The following is a 20,147-nucleotide window of genomic DNA, read 5'->3' as shown; positions in this document are numbered from 1 at the left end:
AACATTGACTACAAAAATGGCTTGGATAATCCAGAACCTTGGAGAAGCGAGGCTTGGATAAGTGAGAGTACTGTATCTATTTTTATTTCTGAAATTTATTTCTGTAAGCCGCCCCGAGTCCCCGGGAAGATGGTGGCGGGGTACAAAAATAAAATTATTATTATTATTATTATTATTATTATTATTATTACAGTAGAGTCTCACTAATCCAAGCCTCGCTTATCCAAGCCTCTGGATAATCCAAGCCATTTTTGTAGTCAATGTTTCCAATATATCGTGATATTTTGGTGCTAAATTCATAAATACAGTAATTACAACATCACATTACTGCGTATTGAACTACTTTTTCTGTCAAATTTGTTGTATAACATGATGTTTTGGTGCTTAATTTGTAAAATCATAACCTAATTTGATGTTTAATAGGCTTTTCCTAGATCAGTCCTTATAATCCAAGATATTCGCTTATCCAAGCTTCTGCCGGCCCGTTTAGCTTGGATTAGTGAGACTCTACTGTATTATTATTATTATAAATTTACTGCCCTCGGCTTATCCTGGAGTCAATGTTTACCCAGGTTTTTTTGTGGTAAATTCAGGTGCCTTGGCTTATATTCGGGTTGGCTTATACTCGAGTATATACGGTATGTGGAAAAGTGGAGAACAGAACCCTATTTTCCCCCTTTTCATCTATGCCCATTAAAAAGGAAGAAAAAAACCACTGGGAATCCCATGCCGGCCAATTGTATTGTGACTGGCTTTCTCACACACCCTTGCCGTCAAAACAACTTTCCTTTCCAGCAAACCCAGTGTGCAAGCTTGCATTAATCCCATCATCCCCTTTGGGCCCTTGGCTGGCTCTGTCCCTCCTTGTCCATTGGCGTTGCCTGCGACTCTATCACAGTTTTCATCTAAATAAAGCATTCCTTCAAACTCACGCAGTTAATCTCTCTAACAGCCAAAGAAAGAGAGACGGAGAGAGAAACAATGAGGCACAACAAAGGCATGAGATATTTACAGATCACAGGGACTTTGTTCTGCTCAGTCTGGAGCTTTGATGCCAAACTTTATGTTCTCAGAGCAGAGAACACAAAACGGGGAGCGGAGGAGGGTGAATGATCTCCTGAATCTGCTCATTTTCCAGCTCTAACAAAGCCAGCGCCCTGCCCTCTTTTCACAAAGATGGGAGATTAGGCACCCAGAATAAAGGCCATTGTTGTTGAGGAAATGTGCTCTCGCCAGTTCCTAAAATGAAGCCTTTTCTTCACAGCAACTCGTGAGCCAGGTCAGAGCCAGTGTGGCAAAGGACAGGTACGAAAGGGAGTGGAGTCGAGTCTGGGCAAAGCAGGCGCCAGAACTACAAGCCAAGACCAACTTCAGAGAGAAAGCAAGACATACATTCATCCATCTATCCATCTATCTATCCATCCATCCATCCATCTATGTATCTACCTACCTACCTACCTATCTATCCATCTATCCATCCATCCATCCATCCATGTATCTATCTATCTATCTATCTATCTATCTATCTATCTATCTATCTATCTATCTATCTATCCATCTAGCTATCTATGTATCTATCTATCCATCCATCTATGTATCTATCTATCTATCATCCATCTATCCATCCATCCATCCATGTATCTATCTATCTATCTATCCATTTATCCATCTATCTATCTATCTATCTATCTATCTATCTATCTATCTATCTATCTATCTATCTCTGTATCCATCTATCTATCTATGTATCCATCTATCTATCTATCTATCCATCTATCCATCTATCTATCCATCTATCTATCTATCTATCTATCTATCTATCTATCTATCTATCTATCTATCTATCTCTATCTCTGTATCCATCTATCTCTGTATCCATCTATTTATCCATCCATCCATCCATCCATCCATCCATCCATCCATCCATCCATCCATCCATCCATCCATCCATCTATCTATCTATCTATCTATCTATCTATCTATCTATCTATCTATCTATCTATCTATCTATCTATCTATCTCTGTATCCATCTATCTATCTATCCATCCATCCATCCATCCATCTATCTATCCATCTATCTATGTATCCATTTATCTATCTATGTATCCATCTATCTATCCAACCATCTATCTATCTATCATCATATCATAGTTTAGCACCAACCCTCACTGTCTTCCGGAAGAAATTAAAAACATGACTGTTCTGTTGTGCTTTTGAGTAGCAAAAAACCAAAAAAGAAAATGGGTTCCCTGGAACTACAAAGACAAGGATCCACTATTACAGTAATACAGAAATCATTAAACCTAAATTTAGTTCAACACATCAATATGAAAACAGATACAAAAGGTGATGCTAAACAATCAAACGAAGGACTGTTACATTCATAGTAGAAACAATATTTTTCTCGTGAAGGATGAATTTACTCCTCTTCTCATAAACAAATGTTCTTTAGTTCTTTGATTGTTCCACATACACAAATTGAGTCCTCTTCTTATATATAATGATTGTTCTTGTTTCTTTATTACGGACTAGCTTGGGGACCCGGCGGTGCCCGGGTCATTTGAGAAAGGCATTGTTTGCCCGTGTTCCAAGTTTAGTCAAAGTCCAGGGTCAGTGGGGTTCAGTGGGTGCAGGTGAACTATAACTCCCATATGAAAGTCCTATCATCCATGGTCCATCCCACTCTAAACAGCGCCAGGATGTATAGTAGGTCATGGGGACTGTATGTTTCAAGTTTGGTCTTGATCAGACATTGGTGGGGGTTGCAGTGGTCTCAGGAAGTGAGTGAAGGTACTGCAGTTCCCATCATCCATGGTCGAAACTCTTCCAAACCACACCGGGATGTAGAGTGGGTAATGGGGCCTCTGTGTGCTAAGTTTGGTACTGATTCGTCGTTGGTGGGAGTCACAGTGCTCTAAGGAAGCCAGTGAAAGTATTGCAAGTCCCATCATCCATGGTCCATCCTCCTCCAAACAGCATCCAGGTGTAGAGTAGGACATGGGCGCTCTGTGTTTCAAGTTTGGTCTTGTTCAGGCATTTGTGGCAGTTGCAGTGGTCTCAGGAAGTGAGTGAAGGTATTGCAATTCCCATCGTCCATGGTATATCTTCCTCCAAACTGCACCAGGGTGTAAAGGGGGTCATGGGGGTTCTGTCTGCCAAGTTTGGTCCAGTTATCTCACTAGTGGGCATCGCAGTGGCCTGTGGGAGTCGTAGCGATTGAAAGTACTACATATCCCATCACCCATGGTCCATCGTTCCGCAAATGGCACCAGGACAGAAAGTGCATCATGGGGGTTAAGCGTGTCAAGTTTGGGCCAGGTCCGTTGTTCCTGGTGGTCACAGTGGCCTGTGATAGTGGTGGCCAATCAGAAAGCTGCCACATACACACATACATACATACATACATACACCGCCGGCCGCATACAAACATTGACTTTTATTATATATATATAGATAGATAGTAGACTGCAAAACCACGACTGGTTTCCACTCAAGAGTCTTCATCAGGTAGATTATAGTCCTTTTTTTCAGTTGTTTTTACTTGCATTGGAATCAAACTGTTTGCAGAGTATGTGTGTTTAAAACTTAGATCTTTCTGATCCACATTTGAAAAACTCAAAAAAATCCAACTTCCAACATCTAAGCCTCTGTCGCATATATTCTAAACCAAGTTATGCTACCATCTAAAGTGAATAAGAAGAAGAAAGGAAAAACACAAGAAAAGGTCTCCTCCCCGAGTCTTTGGTGGTTGCATCTTTCCAAATTGGTGGCAGTCGTTCATAGCCTTTACACAAACTAACACAAGCAGGTACATTTTCAGACAGGAAATCAAATTTTATTTAGAGGGAAGGGAAAATATTTTACAGGAAGTCGTTTACGAAATGCAGATAAATAAAAGCTATTATGAAAATTTGATGGGTTTTGGTTTGTTTCCATGTATATGGAAAACAGGAGAGGGAACAAAACTTTTTACAGGCAATAAACTACTTTTTACATAATTACAAATTAACAAAGAATTTTAAACAAAGTGTTTAAAAAAAACTCTCCACTGTGGTACACTTGTCTGGAAATACCTTTGTACAAGTCTATTTGGTGGCAGTCGTGGAAGTGATGGCGGGGAAAATTGAAGCCAAGTGAGAGGACCAAACGGTTATATAATACCATTTTGTGTAATATATATTTATGCTAGAGTTCATCCAGTCATTGTTAGAAATAATTTACCATGGCTGAATTTAAATTGTAAACTAACCACAGCAGTCCACAAAGCTATCTCTCGTTGTCTCTTAAAAAATATACTTTGCAGAACATGGTTTTCCTCCTCTGTGATGAGAAGGAACGATGGCAGCAGATTGTATTTTTTTTTTTTTTGGCTACAAATTCCCTACATGAAATGGCATCCATTTGCATGAAATAGCCCTTGAGTATGAATTGTACAAGATCAAACTTTCTGGGTTTCAAGAGGTGAAAAATATTCACCTAGCCATGGAGCATATCTTTCCTGTGGATGAGAGTGAAAATCCAAAGTTCTGGTGAAGGAAGGAGGCAAAGGGAGAGAGCCAAATCCGTAGTAAATAAACGACGGAAACAATTGCCTTGAGAGAAACGGCAGTGATTCAAGGGAAGCATCACTTTCCAACTGTTACATGTTCCATTCCCCAGAAGAACAAGATGAAACACCAAATATATCCATCTCCTGAACCAGCAATGAAAGTGAGATATAGTTACACACCTTGAGGAAGGGGCTTGTTTTCAACTCTTTTCGCAGAAGGGTGTGCAGCACTAACACAACGTCAGCTGTTCTTCTTCTAAGAGATCTTGGACGTTAGAGGTTTCTCCCTAGCAGTGGTTGAGTCCATTTGATAACCACAGGCTATTTGTCCCCTTTTAGTATGGTGCCCGCAGTTATCAATGTAATACGTACATACGAATTTCCTTTAAAAAAAATCATAAGCTTCATAAGCCCAGTTTAAAAATAAACAAAACAGGAAACCAAAGTCAATGCTCTCTCTTTGTTTCACAAAAAAAGAAAATCCAGACCTCTTTCAAACAAACAGAAAGATGTTTTGAAATGCAAGCCCAGCTTGCAACTGAGAACAAACATCAAATAATAAGAATAAACATAACAAAAATCTGAACTCCACCGCTTTTTCCTAATTTGTTTCCTAAAGGATGAATCACTTGGAGAGCTTACAAATCCAACCAGAGTTACTTAACCTGCCGGTTAAGGCAGACCAGATGCCACCACGTGGTCCCAGTTCTAAAGAGCTTGGTAGAGAAGAGCTTCCATGCTCATTTTTGCATGTTTTGTTGGAGACATATTGCATCGTTCTGTTGCAGGGCTATCCAGAAAGTACATTACGTTTTGGAATTAAAAATGAACAAAGTATAGGAGAAAACATGTACCATATGCAGCTGAAAGCCACATCCAAATACTACATCTCACGTAGTCCCCATTGAAATCTAGGCACGTCTCAGATGGATAAATGAGTTTGGAAAGTTCTTCCCCAGCATTTTGGCGGGAGAAGGGGGAAGGGCTGAGGACACAAGCGGCAGAATTTACTGGGGAAAAACTTTCCAAACTCATTTATCCTTCTGAGACGTGCCTAGATTTCAATGGGGACTACATGAGATGTAGTATTTGGATGTGGCTTTCAACTGCATATGGTACATGTTTTCTCCTATACTTTGTTCATTTTAAATTCCAAAACGTAATCTACTTTCTGGATAGCCCTCGTACTTCTGGTTAGAGTGTAGCTTTTTAAATGACAACTGATTTCATTACCCCCCTCCCCAAATAAACTTACAAAAGATGTTTTGAAATGCAAGCCCAGCTTGCAACTGAGAACAAACATCAAATAATAAGAATAAACATAACAAAAATCTGAACTCCACCGCTGCCTCCTAATTTGGTTCCTAAAGGATGAATCACTTAGAGAGCTTCCAAATCCAACCAGAGTTGCTTAACCTGCCGGTTAAGGCAGACCAGATGCCACCATGTGGTGCCAGTTCTGAAGAGCTTGGTAGAGAAGAGCTTCCATGCTCATTTTTGCATGTTTTGTTGCACAAAAACAGCGCCTGAGATGCTTGAAAAGGGAAATGGCATCAGGACAATAGTGCAAACCTTTCTTTAAAAATAAATGTTGGAGAGGTGGTGGGAAAACAAAGCTTCCAAAGGCTTCAAGGGAGGATTCCGTCTTTGTATCATTTAACTCCTCTACGGTCACTCATCTATTGGAAATATTCCTCTTCCGTTGCAACTACTCACACATTTCATAGTCAACTTGTACTGGCTCAAGGTGCTAGAACAAGCCCTCTTTCACTACAGCTTAACCCTGAATGCGTTCAAGGATTTTACATTTCATGCTCTGAAGAGGAGGCAACTGGTTTTCTAAACAGAACTTCGGCAGTGGGAAAATGCACGTGGGAACGGCAAGGCCTCTAGCAATTCAAAAGGGGATTGTGTCTCCCTCTAAATAAACTGTGACAAAAAGATAAAAGAAGTGATTAGAGGGCATGTGTGAGTAAGACAGCCTTGTTCTCAAAAATGGCATGACTGGAAGAATTAATTCAGATGTTGAATTAGTTCAGATGCACACAACTCTTTCTGAGCTGGAAATGTAACACAATGTGACTCCCTTCACTGCCTTCCAATGTTCAAAATTAAAACTGCATGGTGAAAGGACCATCCATGTGGTGCAACACCACCAGACTCCAGACTCTTTTTAAAATCAAGGGTCAGTTCATGTTTACATCATGTTCGCCCATCTGGTTCGGATTCAATGACAAGACCGGGCTGGAAACTCTGCAATTTAAGCTTCAGCTTTCCAAGTAAACAAAGCTTGGGGACATATTGCATCGTTCTGTTGCAGGTAGATGAATATATGAGGGCTATCCAGAAAGTACATTACGTTTTTGGAATTAAAAATGAACAAAGTATAGGAGAAAACATTTACCATATGCAGCTGAAAGCCACATCCAAATACTACATCTCATGTAGTCCCCATTGAAATCTAGGCATGTCTCAGATTGATAAATGAGTTTGGAAAGTTCTTCCCCAGCGTTTTGGTGGGAGAAGGGGGAAGGGCTGAGGACACAAGTGGCAGAATTCACTGGGGAAGAACTTTCCAAACTCATTTATCCATCTGAGACATGCCTAGATTTCAATGGGGACTACATGAGATGTAGTATTTGGATGTGGCTTTCAGCTGCATATGGTACATCTTTTCTCCTATACTTTGTTCATTTTTAATTCCAAAACGTAACCTACTTTCTGGATAGCCCTCATACTTCTCGTTAGAGTGTGGCTTTTTAAATGACAACTGATTTCATTACCCCCCCCCCTCCCCAAATAAACTTACAAAATGATGACGGGGTTGCATGAAAATTGGGAGAAACTGAAAAATGTCCTGATGAGCTTGATAGTAGTCAAGAACGAGAAATAGAGGGTTCTCCTCCTTCTGCTGAAAGCTATGACTGCTCAACCATCTCTATGTTGCATTAACAGCTTTCCAGTTCGAACACGGCAAGTGACATATAATAAGCATTCCAGGAAAAGGTGTTCCTATTTCTATTCCATTCCCATTTTAAAGTCTTCACCAAGTTCAAATCCACAAAGCATTCTGATGCCATCGATGGAACTGCTGCCTCCAAGCCGGCCCACTGCTTCTACTTTCCCCAAAATGTAACTGTCAGAGCTCAACGTTGTAAAGGTCACTCTCCCATTATCTGGCCTTTAGTCCATTCCCCAAAAACAAACATACGAGGGCTATCCAGAAAGTAGGTTACGTTTTGGATTTTAAAAAGGACAAAGTATAGGAGAAATCATTTACCATATGCAGCTGAAAGACACATTCCAAAACTACAATCTCATGTAATCCCCATTGAAATTTAGCCACGTTTCACATAGATAAATGAGTTTGAAAAGTACTGCTCCAGTAAATTCCCCGCTTGTGTCCTCAGCTCTTCCCCCTTCTCCCTTTCTGCAGCGTAGCCAAAACGCTGTGCTGCCAGCCAAGCCCCAATTGTTGGAAATGGAGGAGAGAGGCGACAAATTTACTGGGGCAGTACTTTTCAAACTCATTTATCTATATGAAACGTGGCTAAATTTCAATGGGGATTACATGAGATTGTAGTTTTGGGATGTGTCTTTCAGCTGCATATGGTAAATGATTTCTCCTATACTTTGTCCTTTTTAAAATCCAAAACGTAACCTACTTTCTAAATAGCCCTCATATATGAAGGAGTTACTGGTGGCAAAAGCATCTGAAGATCAAAAAGTACAAAGATATTTCGTTATTGACACAGTCCCTGAACAGTTTAATAGAGATCAACTGACCCTTTAGGGCACAGAGCTAAGCTCTTCCAAGTTTTCTGTACAGAATTAGTGCATCTCCCAACGGATACACAACTACATTTATTTATATATGTATATTTTTATGTGTACGAATATATACAGTTTATCTATACATACCAGTGTATAAACACTGCATAAAGAGCCCCATCTATTTACTAATGAGGCCTTTTCGATTTTTGGTGGTGTTCCCTGTAAGAAGATACGCTTCTTGGCTGCCCCTGGGACATATTCCTTCTATTCCCCAGAAAGAATACAAACACATTTTGGAGATGAACGGAAATCCAAGGGAGAGTCTGTCTGTGCAAGCCGTTAAGCCAGCAAATATACAAAGAGTGGACATTTTCTAGAACATGAGCGACCAAAACTGAGCCCGCCCAATCTGGTCACGTCCAAAGTTACTCTCCACACTGACTTTTGAAAAGTAAGATTTTCAAGAACCAGAGCAGTAAAGAACAGGCTGCAACTGTAAGCTCACAGAGGAGTTTTTGCTGTAAGGAAACCCAATGCTAATTCAACGTACAGGAGGGAGAGTCACCAATGTGTTATGCTTGGCATATGCTTGGCAGAGTGGAACAAGAGAAATGGAGAGAGGTGAAGTTAGCAGAAGATCTCTTCACCCTCTGGACCTGCTTCTGGCGAGTGAGTATCTGGGAAGAGAAGAAATTAACACCATATTATGCAAAAATCCAGATTTTTCCTACTCTCTGCTCACAAATGCAAAGACAGTGAACTTAGTTTCAGCATAAGACCTGGGACACACCAAATAGCACAGTGCCACTGAGCACAGACAAATGCATTTTCTCCTCCTCTAAAATCAGCCTCATGTGATTAAGAATGCATGTAAATAAAGAGTACAAACCAATAAAGAGCACAGATTGGAAAAAATACGAGGCATATAGAAATTTAGCAATGGATTAAAAGAAACAAAAAGGAGAAACCTGCGAACTCAAACTAAAATGGAGACCAACAAACAATAATAGACAATTTAAACATTTGAGTAGAAAACGGAAGACCAACTTTACCCTCATTACCCCTTCTCACTTTCTCTCCTCTCCCCATCTAGCCATCCACTTTTTTCTCTTTTCTTTTCTCTTTCCCTTCTCCCCTTTTGTCCCCATTCATATCCACCTATTCACTCATATATATCTTTTACGTAAAGCACTTAAAATATGAATAATAATAATAACAACAAAAATAATAATAATAACAATAATAAAACAAGCAGTCAAAGAAGAAGAACATTCCCTGGCAGAATATGTAAAGCAAAGTGAAGAACCTGCTTTGACTGAAGTCAAAAATCAGAAACTCCTCAAAGCACAGCAGACAAAAAATCAGTACAAGAAAACTGCACTACAAACTAGAGCTGACAGCTGGCACAACAAAACATTGCATGGAAAGTTCCTTGACAAAATTGAAGGAAAAGCTGATAAGGAGAAGACCTGGCTCTGGCTCACGAATGGGACCCTGAAGAAGGAGACAGAAGGCCTGATCCTTGCAGCCCAGGAGCAAGACATCAGGACAAAGGCCATTCAGGCCAAGATCGAAAAATCAGCTGATGACCCAAAATGCATACTGTGCAAGGAAACCGACGAAACCATTGATCATATCCTCAGCTGCTGTAAGAAAATTGCACAGACAGACTACAAACAGAGGCACAACTATGTGGCCCAAATGATCCATTGGAACTTATGCCTCAAGTACCACCCCCCTAGCAGCAAAGAACTGGTGGGATCACAGACGTGCAAAAGTATTGGAAAATGAGCATGAAAGATACTGTGGGACTTCCAAATCCAGACTGACAAAGTTCTGGAACACAACACACCAGACATCACAGTTGTGGAAAAGAAAAAGGTTTGGCTCATTGATGTCGCCATCCCAGTTGACAGTCTCATTGACGAAAAACAACAGGAAAAACTCAGCCGCTCTCAGGACCTCAAGACTGAACTTCAAAGACTCTGGCAGAAACCAGTGCAGTGATGGGCACACTGGGTGCCATGCCAAAAGATCTCAGCCGGCATTTGGAAACAATAGACATTGACAAAATTACAATCTACCAACTGCCACCCGACTGGGATCTGCGCGCATCATCCGAAAATACATCACACAGTCCTAGACACTTGGGAAGTGTTCGACTTGTGGTTTTGTGAAACGAAATACAGCATATCTATCTTGTTTGCTGTGTCATAATAAAATAATAATAATAATAATAACAACATCATCATACAATCCTAAGGTTTGGAGTGACCCCTAAAGATCATCCAGATCAACTTCCTTCTACCATGCAGGAGGACACAATCCAAGCACTCCTGACAGATGGCCATCCAGCCTCTACATAATAATGATGATGATGATGAAGATGATGATGATGATAATAATAATAGAAGCATAGCATCCAAGAGTTTGGAGAGACCTCTAAGGGCCATCCAGCCCAACCCTTTCTACTATGCAGCAGGACACAATCCAAGTATTCACAACACATGGACAACGTATAAATACTATACAATACTACACAGGGACATAGACCCCCTCTACCCTCACCACTTTCACAATACACAAACCACCAAATGCATACTAAACATAAAGACAACCATACAACAGACATTCAATACCACCACTACCTCAACAAGTTCTCACCAACACCACCAGACAACGCCACAGGAACGCGTGGCCGGGCACAGCTAGTAATAATAATAATAAAAAGAATGCATGTAGATGGGTTTGCTTTGAACCCTGAAGTTTTCTTAGGAAATTAACAACAGCTGGTTATAGTGTTTAGGGCACATGAATGAGTAGGTGATCACTTTAGAGATACTCCTAAACTGCTTTCAGAGCCACAAGTGACACTCTTCTATGGGTCAACTTTCCAAATTGACAGGAGATACAAGCAGCTATCTCATCACTGTTTCCTGATGCACCAAGCATCAACAGGGGACAAACTCACCAATCCCTGTCCCAGAGGAGAGAACAACTGCGGCTGAAGTTGAGGCACAGAAGCCTTGTCCTACAAAATTAGATAATGTTGGACAACACACTTTAAGCCCCTGTGCATGCAAACTACTCTAAAATATACTGACGTACTGAAATATTCCTTCTGGATTACCATATTGTTTCTTCTCATTACTCATTGCTCATTACTCTCTGTCCCAGATTTCTACTTCCTTCCAGGTATGGGAGAGAAGTAAATATCTGTAGATAAGGAAGCCTTGGATATGCGAGACTTACACTTTGTGTCAAAAGAGCTCTTTGCTTACCAGTTGGCTGTATGCGGTGCCCTTTGCCCTTCTTCTTCTTTTCCTTCTTCTCCTTCGGCTTGGCCAAGCCAAAGAGGCGGTTGGGCATCGGGATGTGTCCCTCGGCTGGTTTGTTGGTTTGGCTTGAGGCGGTGGTGCTACTTAAGTGGAAAGAGCTCTTCTCTTTATGTGCCCTTGAGAAGCTGTTTCTTTTGGGTGACGCCGAGAGTTCCGTGTCCAACAGACCCTGCTTGCCGAGAGAAGCGCTCAGTGGTCGGCAAGAGGATTCATCCATCACAGGCATAGAAGGGGTCCGACCCACCTTGGCATGCTGGTTGGAAAGCTGAAAGGAAGAGGGTGAAACACAGAATATAAGCACATCTGCAACGGTCTTTGCATTCTCATTTTCCAATAGTTTTGCAGGCTTGTGATCCCACCAGTTCTTTACTGCTGGGAGGTGGTACTTGAGGCATAAGTTCCAATGAATCATTTGGGCCACATAGTTGTGCTGGGCTGTGGCGCAGGCTGGTGAGCAGCCTGCTGCAATAAATCACTCTGACCATGAGATCATGAGTTCGAAGCCAGTCCGTGGCGGGGTGAGCACCCGTCAATTAAAAAATAACACGTGTTTTACTTACCCCTGTCCTCGTTCAAACCTTACCTTAGGAAATTACTAATGTTAACCTTTTTACTTTGTATTTGTACACTTATCTAGGAGCGGGTTATTAGGCTGTAGGTCGGGATGTTTTGTATCTTTACATGGTTTTATTGCATGCATGCGTAAGTGTGTACGTATTGTATGTTTTACATGTCTTGATATGGTCAAAAGTGACTAATCAATAAAGAATTGTTGTTGTTGAAAATAAAAAATAAAAAAATAGCCCCTGCTCGTTGCTGACCTAGCAACCTGAAAAATAGTTGCATCTATCAAGTAGGAAATAAGGGCTTAACCTACTGTGCCACCGGGGACTCAAGGAATGACTCAAAGGGCTGGGCTGTGGCGCAGGCTGGTGAGCAGCCTGCTGCAATAAATCACTCTGACTATGAGGTCATGAGTTCGAGGCCAGCCCATGGCGGGGTGAGCACCCGTCAATACAAAAATAAAAAAATAGCTCCTGCTTGTTGCTGACCTAGCAACCCGAAAGACAGTTGCATCTATCAAGTAGGAAATAAGGTACCAATTATAAAGTGGGGAGGCAAATTGAACTAATTTACGACGTTGGAATGAGGAAGTGCCGTCACAGTGGATGATGAAGCAGCTGCTCCCCCCTGTGGCCAGAATCAAACATCCCCTCAGGAGAAGGTTAAATTGCCTCTGCATCTGTCTTGGTTCTATGTGTATATGGACATTGAATGTTTGCCCTATATGTATATAATGTGATCCGCCCTTAGTCCCCTTCGAGGTGAGAAGGGCGGAATATAAATACTGTAAATAAATAAATAAAATAAATAAATACAGCAGCTGAGGATATGATCCATGGTTTCGTCGGTTTCCTTGCACAGTCTGCATTTTGGGTCATCAGCTGATTTTTCGATCTTGGCCTTAACTGCAGAGCCATATAGGATCCAAATAATCAATCTTGTCTATATCAGTAGTAAACAACCCTCCAGGTATTCACATCAGACAACCAGTTGGCCATTACTACTTAACGGTGTGTCAATTTGCACCAATGGCTTTTATTAAAAGTGAATACATTTCTTCTACTTATTTTCAAGTCTGAAAACTAATTAGTAAGAAATGAGTGATAGCACTCCATATGGAATGTTTTGGGAGTCGATGGCTCAGTATCTACATCAATGATGAGCAAGCTTTTGCGCTTGGTGTGTCAAAATGCACCAAAAAACCTAGCATGACTTGGGTGGTGTGTCACTTCGAGAAAAAAACCATAATTTCGCAATATGAATAGTTTAAATAACAAAAATATATAATTGTAATATATAACTGTATTTAATAAATCAAAAGCTCTTTACTACCATTATTTCCATGTACAATGATCTATAGTACCTCTTGCGGTTTCCACACTGATTTCTCTCTATTCTAGTTTCAATGTAGTCATGAATAATGAATAATAATATAATAGTAATAATATGATATATTATATGATAATAATATGATATATACAATAATAATAGAATGATATCATAATTATAAATGTAATGTGCATAATTCCCATGGACTAAACAACAAAACCACTGGACCAAATCGCATCAAATTTGGCCACAAAAGACATAGTCATCCAATCAATCTGCATGTGGCAGCAAAAATGGCTAGGTGTGTCAGTGCTGACACGTGTGTCATAGGTTGGCCATCACTGATCTACATCATACCCATCTGTAAAAAACATTTAGCACAACTCTCCCACCCAGGTTGAAAGCCACCTCAGATCTTACTCTTAAAACACCTGAAACCAGTAACTATAAATGGTGTGATTACCAGATTGAAACTGGACTCTGTGTGCGGCTGAGAGAACTGCTCCTTATCCCTCTTCAGTTGTTCCTTCTCCTTCTCTAGCTGCTTCTGGGCAGCCCGAAGATGCTCCAAGTCAAGCTGGTAGGCCGCTTTCTTTTGCTGTAGCTCCTCTCTCTCCTTCTCCAGATGATGGTGTTCCTTCTGGGCCTGGTCTTCTCGCTGGCTCAGCCGGGCCTCCCGCTCCACCAGCTCTTTCTCCCGGGCTTCCCATTCCCGCTCCCTTCTCCGTTTCTCTTCCTGGTGCTGGGCTTGCTGCTTCTGAAGGTTGGCCAACTCCTGCCTCTGCTTCTCCATGCTCCGCTGTTTCTCCTGCTCAATCAGCGAGTTGGGCCGGAAAGAGCCGCGGCTCAGAGCCCTCTCCGTAAGAAGAAGCTTCTGGTCTTCAATGTAGGTGTCTTGTTGCACCACGACTGCCTGTGAAGAAAAAGAGGCAAGGGATGCAAGTGGGAAAATCATGGGCTAAGTGGAAGAGACCTTGCTTGGAATGGAAGGTCCCAGGATTGAATCCATCATCTCCAAATGAGGTCAGAAGAAAATGTTGGAAAAATGTCATCCTGTACTGCTTAAGTCTCCATGGTTAGATAGGAAGCCTAGAAAAGAGTCAGGGACACCTTCCCCAGTTCCATGCATGTTTTGATTAGGCTTCACTATTGTTTCCTGTTTAGGTCAACCCACCCCTTTGATGCTTTAGAAATGTGATCTCTCCAAGGGCTTTGACGTAACTTCCCCAATTGGGCCTTTGGAATGTTTATGACCCTAGAGAAGAAGTGACCCACGAGGTTGGTCGCCATTCCTTTCCAGCTTCCTATTATTTTCCAGAGATGACGCACCTTTGTCCCTCTACTAGCCAAGATGTAGCTATCTAGAGCGTTGTTATTTTTAATCCGTCTATGTGTATTAGAACAGGATACATTAGCTAGTTAGCTCCAAACCTTTTCTATCCATCAATGGATTTCTTTTTACCTCAATAAATGCTTTTAAACTTTAAAGCTAACTTTGCATTCCTTTGCCTTCCTGAAGACACAGAGGCCTTCCAAAACTCACACCGCATAAGTCTCACTGCTGCAATTTTTACTCTGCTATTTTAATGGGAATTTACCTCATAAAGAGGGTGATTAGAGCTTAACGGCTCTTCAATTCCCAACAGAAAACACTATATTGGTATTTATCGTGAAGTTTGAATTTCTGAAGTCGTGGGGAGGGGATTCTAATGCTGCTGCGTCTTGCTTCTCTGACATATCTTTGAGCCCATCTGTTAATCAAAACTTACAACCCAAGGTGGACTTACCTGCAATGTGCCCAGCAAGCTGTGGAGGTGTGTTATGCTCTGGAGAACTTGCTGAAAAAGAAAAGCAGAAGGAAAAGTGGAATAGCTGTTAGCTACGCATTGTCATTTGCTATGCTGGTCTCCTCCCCTTCCTTCCAAGGAATTCAGAAGTAAGTAAGTAAGTAACTTTATTTTTCTATCCTGCCACCATCTCCCAGCTGGGACTCGGGGCGGCTAACACGGGACAAAAGCCCAAAAATACAATCAGGTAAAACAGTTAAAACAGGGGTCCCCAAACTAAGGCCCGGGGGCCAGATGTGGCCCTTCAAGGTCTACCTGGATTTTGGAGGTCTCTTTGCTTACTTATAGCTTTATGATATCGTCTAGATGGTCTTTGGAGGTCTCTTTGCTTAGCTACGGCCGTATGAGACCATCTAGATGGCTTTTGGAGGTCACTTTCATTACCTATGGTCATATGAGACCATCTAGATGGCCTTTGAGGCTCCCTTTCCTTATCTATGGTTTTATGAGATCGTCTTGATGGCTTTTGGGGGCTCTTTCCTTATCTATGGTCTTATGAGACCATCTAGATGGCTTTTGGAGGTCACTTTCCTTACCTATGGTTCTATGAGACCATCTAGATGGCCTTTGAGGGTCCCTTTCCTTATCTATGGTTTTATGAGATTGTCTTGATGGCCCTTTCCTTATCTATGGTCTTATGAGACCATCTAGATGGCTTTTGGAGGTCTCTTTGCTTACCTATGGTCCTATGAGATCGTCTAGATGGCCTTTGAGGCTCCCTTTCCTTATCTATAGTCTTATGAGACCGTCTAGATGGTCTTTGGAGGTCTCTTTGCTTACCTATGGTCTTATGAGATCGTCTAGATCAGGGGTCCCCAAACTAAGGCCTTCCAAGGTCATTGACCTGGCCTCTGTCCTAAACTTTAGACTTCGGGTTGACCTAAGTCTGAAATGACTTGAAGGCACACAACAACAACAATCCTAATTTTGGACTATTTCATCCTAGTCCGGCCCCCCAACAGTCTGAAGGATTGTGAATCGGCCCCCCACTTAAAAAGTTTGAGGACCCCTGAGTTAAAACATGTTACGATAAAATACAGTAAAATCGACAATTATACCAATAGTTACCTTAAGCAAACCATGCAATAGACCACCAAAACTCAATTAACACTTAAAATCAAATTAAAATAAAATAGAATAATGGATCAGTGTGTTTTAGAAGGAAGAAGAACAATACGTTTTTCAGATGTATCCTGATGTTATTACGTGCTTGGGACCAGAAGTGCTTCGGTCTCCTCTTTGATTTTTAACATTTTCCCACAAGTTTTGCATATACTGTAGAGTCTCACTTATCCAACATAAACGGGCCGGCAGAATGTTGGATAAGCGAATATGTTGGATAATAAGGAGGCATTAAGGAAAAGCCTATTAAACATCAAATTAGGTTATGATTTTAAAAATGAAGCACCAAAACATCATGTTAGACAACAAATTTGGCAGGAAAAGTAGTTCAATACGCAGAAATGCTATGTAGTAATTACTGTATTTATTAATTTAGCACCAAAATATCACGATGTATTGAAAACATTGACTACAAAAATGCGTTGGATAATCCAGAACGTTGGATAAGTGAGACTCTACTGTATTCCCAATTGTATCTTCAAAGATGTAAAGCAGGGGTCCCCAAACTAAGGCCCGGGGGCTGGATGCGGCCCTCCGAGGTCATTTACCTGGCCCCCGCCCTCAGTTTTATAATATAATATATTGTACTATATACATATAATATTGATCATAATATTATAATGTAATACAATATAATACTAATAATAATACCATATAATAATATTAATCATATATTCTATATTACATATAATATTATTAATAATATTACAGTATAGTGGTATAGTTCAACATAGTAATATATAATGCTAATATTGTGCTATGCTAATAATATAATATATTGTATGTACATATCATTTGTAAGCCACTCTGAGTCCCCTTTGGGGTGAGAAGGGTGTGATACAAATGTAGTCAATAAATGCAGAAAATAATAAATAAATGAATAAATAAATAAATATTCGACGTAGGCTCGCCCAAAGTCTGAAATGACTTGAAGGCACACAACAACAACAACAACAACAACAACAACAACAACCCTAATTAACTTGACTATCTCATTGGCCAGAAGCAGGACCACACTTCCCATTGAAATCCTGATAGGCTTATGTTGGTTAAAATTGTTTTTATTTTTAAATATTGTATTGTTCTTTCATTGTTCTTGTTGTTGTTTTTGCACTACAAATAAGACATATGCAGTGTACATTGGATTTGCTTATTTTTTTTCAAATGATAATCCGGCCCCTCAACAGTCTGAAGGATTGTGGACCGGCCCTCGGCTTAAAAAGTTTGAGGACCCCTGATGTAAAGGGTGGATGCGTAAAACAAAAATGGGCAGGCAGATAAGAAAGACACAAAAGACCGACCCATGTTGCAGACTGAGAAACTCAAGTAAACAAGGATAGTGGCTCTTACCTCGTTGTTCCTTTTCAGCACAAACATCAAGTTTGCTGTTCCTCCCTAGGAAGAAATTATACAGCAGAAATAAATAAACACACAGACAAAGGTAGGCCAACACAAGTAAACTACAGAGAGCAACCCATTTATGCAAGAAGACTGTGACCTAAGCTGCAGCCATCCAGATGTGTTGGTTGGTCCGATCTGGAATGGTCTGGGGATGATTTATTTATTTACTTATTTACAGTATTTATATTCCGCCCTTCTTTCTCACGCCAAAGGGGACTCAGGGCAGATCACATTATATACATATAGGGCAAACATTCAATGCCCATATACACATAGAACCGAGACAGAGACAGACGCAGAGGCAATTTAACCTTCTTCTGAGGGGATGTTCGATTCTGGCCACAGGGGGGAGCAGCTGCTTCATCATCCACTGTGACGGCACTTCCTCATTCCCTCATGTAATATTATTTTAGTTAAAATAAACATTTTCAAGTGCCAGAGAATACTGGATAAGCGATATAATAGTAATTTGTATGGCTTTGAAGAAGGGGTTGGAATAGATGGCCTTTGGGGGTCCCTTCCAACACATTATTATTATTATTATTATTATTAATAATAATAATAATAATAATAATAATAATAATAATAATAATAATAATTGATAATTGATCATGGATAATCATTCAAAGAATAAGTTTTGTTGGCTTCAACTCGGTCTGGACTAAGATTTGTGTACAAGGTTTTGTGGATGAATGGCTCAAGTATTTTGTATTCTTTTAAATCTGTTTTTAATTGCTTATATTTTATTTCTTTGTATTGTTGTACATTGGCATCGAATTCTGCCAGTTTTGTAAGCCGCCCTGAGTCCCTTTGGGTGAGAAGGGCAGGATAGAAATGATGGAAATAAATAAATAAAATAAATGTCATAAATTAGTTAAATTTGATAGGAGTTTGTTATCCCTCACATCTGGAGGGGACTAGTTGAGAGAAGGCTTCATCAAATCAATGCAGAAGGAACAAAATTTAAATTTGTTAGAATGCGATACTTGATATGACTGAGGCACAGCATTTCTTTTAAATCACTGTTGCTTCGGTTTCAGAAAAAATGACATTCCTAGGTAATATTGGGGCCCCTGGTGGCGCAGTGTGTTAAAGCGCTGAGCTGCTGAACTTGCGGACCAAAAGGTCCCGGGTTCAAATCCCGGGAGCGGAGTGAGCGCCCGCTGTTAGCCCCAGCTCCTGCCAACCTAGCAGTTCAAAAACATGCAAATGTGAGTAGATCAATAGGTACCGCTCCAGCGGGAAGGTAACGGCGCTCCATGCAGTCATGCCAATGGCCACATGACCTTGGAGGTGTCTATGGACAATGCCGGCTCTTCGGCTTAGAAATGGAGATAAGCACCATTTTTAAAAACAGCAGCCAATAGCAAAATATGATGGGAGTTGTGTTCTCACAACATATGGTCAGAAGCTGCCAAGCTTGATACATGGCACAGTTGTTTGATTGTTGGACTAAGACTCAGAAGGCCAAGAAACCCTCTCTCAGCCAATTCACCTAAACTCTAACCAATATAGCCATTGGAGGGGGATAATATTGGGATTGGTCCCACTTGTAAGCTGCCCCAAGTCCCTTCAGGGAGATGGTGGAAGGATATATAAAAAAAGTTCGGCTCGGGCTGTGGCGCAGGCTGGAGAGCAGCTGCAATGAATCACTGCAATGAATCACTCTGACCAGGAGGTCATGAGTTCGAGGCCCGCTCGGAGCCTATGTTTGTTTGTCTTTGTTCTATGTTAAAAGGCATTGAATGTTTGCCTATATGTGTAATGTGATCCGTCCTGAGTCCCCTTCGGGGTGAGAGGGGCGGAATATAAATGCTGTAAATAAATAAATAAATAAATAAATAAAGTTATTATTATTATTATTATTATTATTATTATTGTTATTGTTATTATTGTTATTATTTGAAACACAAGATGAGTCCACAGCAGACACTCTGCTGGCTGTTGTAGTTGTTGTTGTTATGGCAGCTTCAATCCATCATCATCTGGAGGGCTGCTCACTCCCCATTCCTGTTCTGGAAATGCTGTGGAATGCCAGCACTATAAGTCCTACCCGTACTATACCTTTTTTAAGACACTGTCAGACTCTGTCCTCCGAAGATCCTGCACATCGTCACCTTCTTCCTTCTCCCCACCTAAAAACACCCCACACAAAATGAAAGTTGCTTACATTTTGCATAGTTGAGAACAAACAAAATATACAGCAACCACAACTTGGCAGA

General features: G+C 40.8%; 1 protein-coding gene across 8 annotated transcripts in view; it reads right to left on the bottom strand.

The window, feature by feature from the left end:
* Positions 1-3,417: 3,417 nt before the first annotated feature.
* Positions 3,418-20,147, bottom strand: part of akap13 (A-kinase anchoring protein 13) — a 329,870-nt gene continuing 313,140 nt past the window's right edge. For all 8 annotated transcript variants that reach the window (XM_062963356.1, XM_062963358.1, XM_062963363.1 and 5 more), the window contains 6 exons: positions 19,990-20,060; positions 17,875-17,919; positions 15,343-15,393; positions 14,019-14,468; positions 11,606-11,927; positions 3,418-9,001 (listed from right to left, as the gene is read on the bottom strand). In XM_062963356.1, the coding sequence (XP_062819426.1) occupies positions 8,952-9,001; positions 11,606-11,927; positions 14,019-14,468; positions 15,343-15,393; positions 17,875-17,919; positions 19,990-20,060 (989 nt within the window). In that variant the 3' untranslated portion in view covers positions 3,418-8,951. The remainder of the gene's footprint in view (positions 9,002-11,605; positions 11,928-14,018; positions 14,469-15,342; positions 15,394-17,874; positions 17,920-19,989; positions 20,061-20,147) is intronic.

This window comes from Anolis carolinensis, unplaced genomic scaffold (genome assembly GCF_035594765.1).
Source record: "Anolis carolinensis isolate JA03-04 unplaced genomic scaffold, rAnoCar3.1.pri scaffold_11, whole genome shotgun sequence".
Taxonomy (NCBI): domain Eukaryota; kingdom Metazoa; phylum Chordata; class Lepidosauria; order Squamata; family Dactyloidae; genus Anolis; species Anolis carolinensis.
This window is presented reverse-complemented; position numbering and strand designations above follow the sequence as displayed.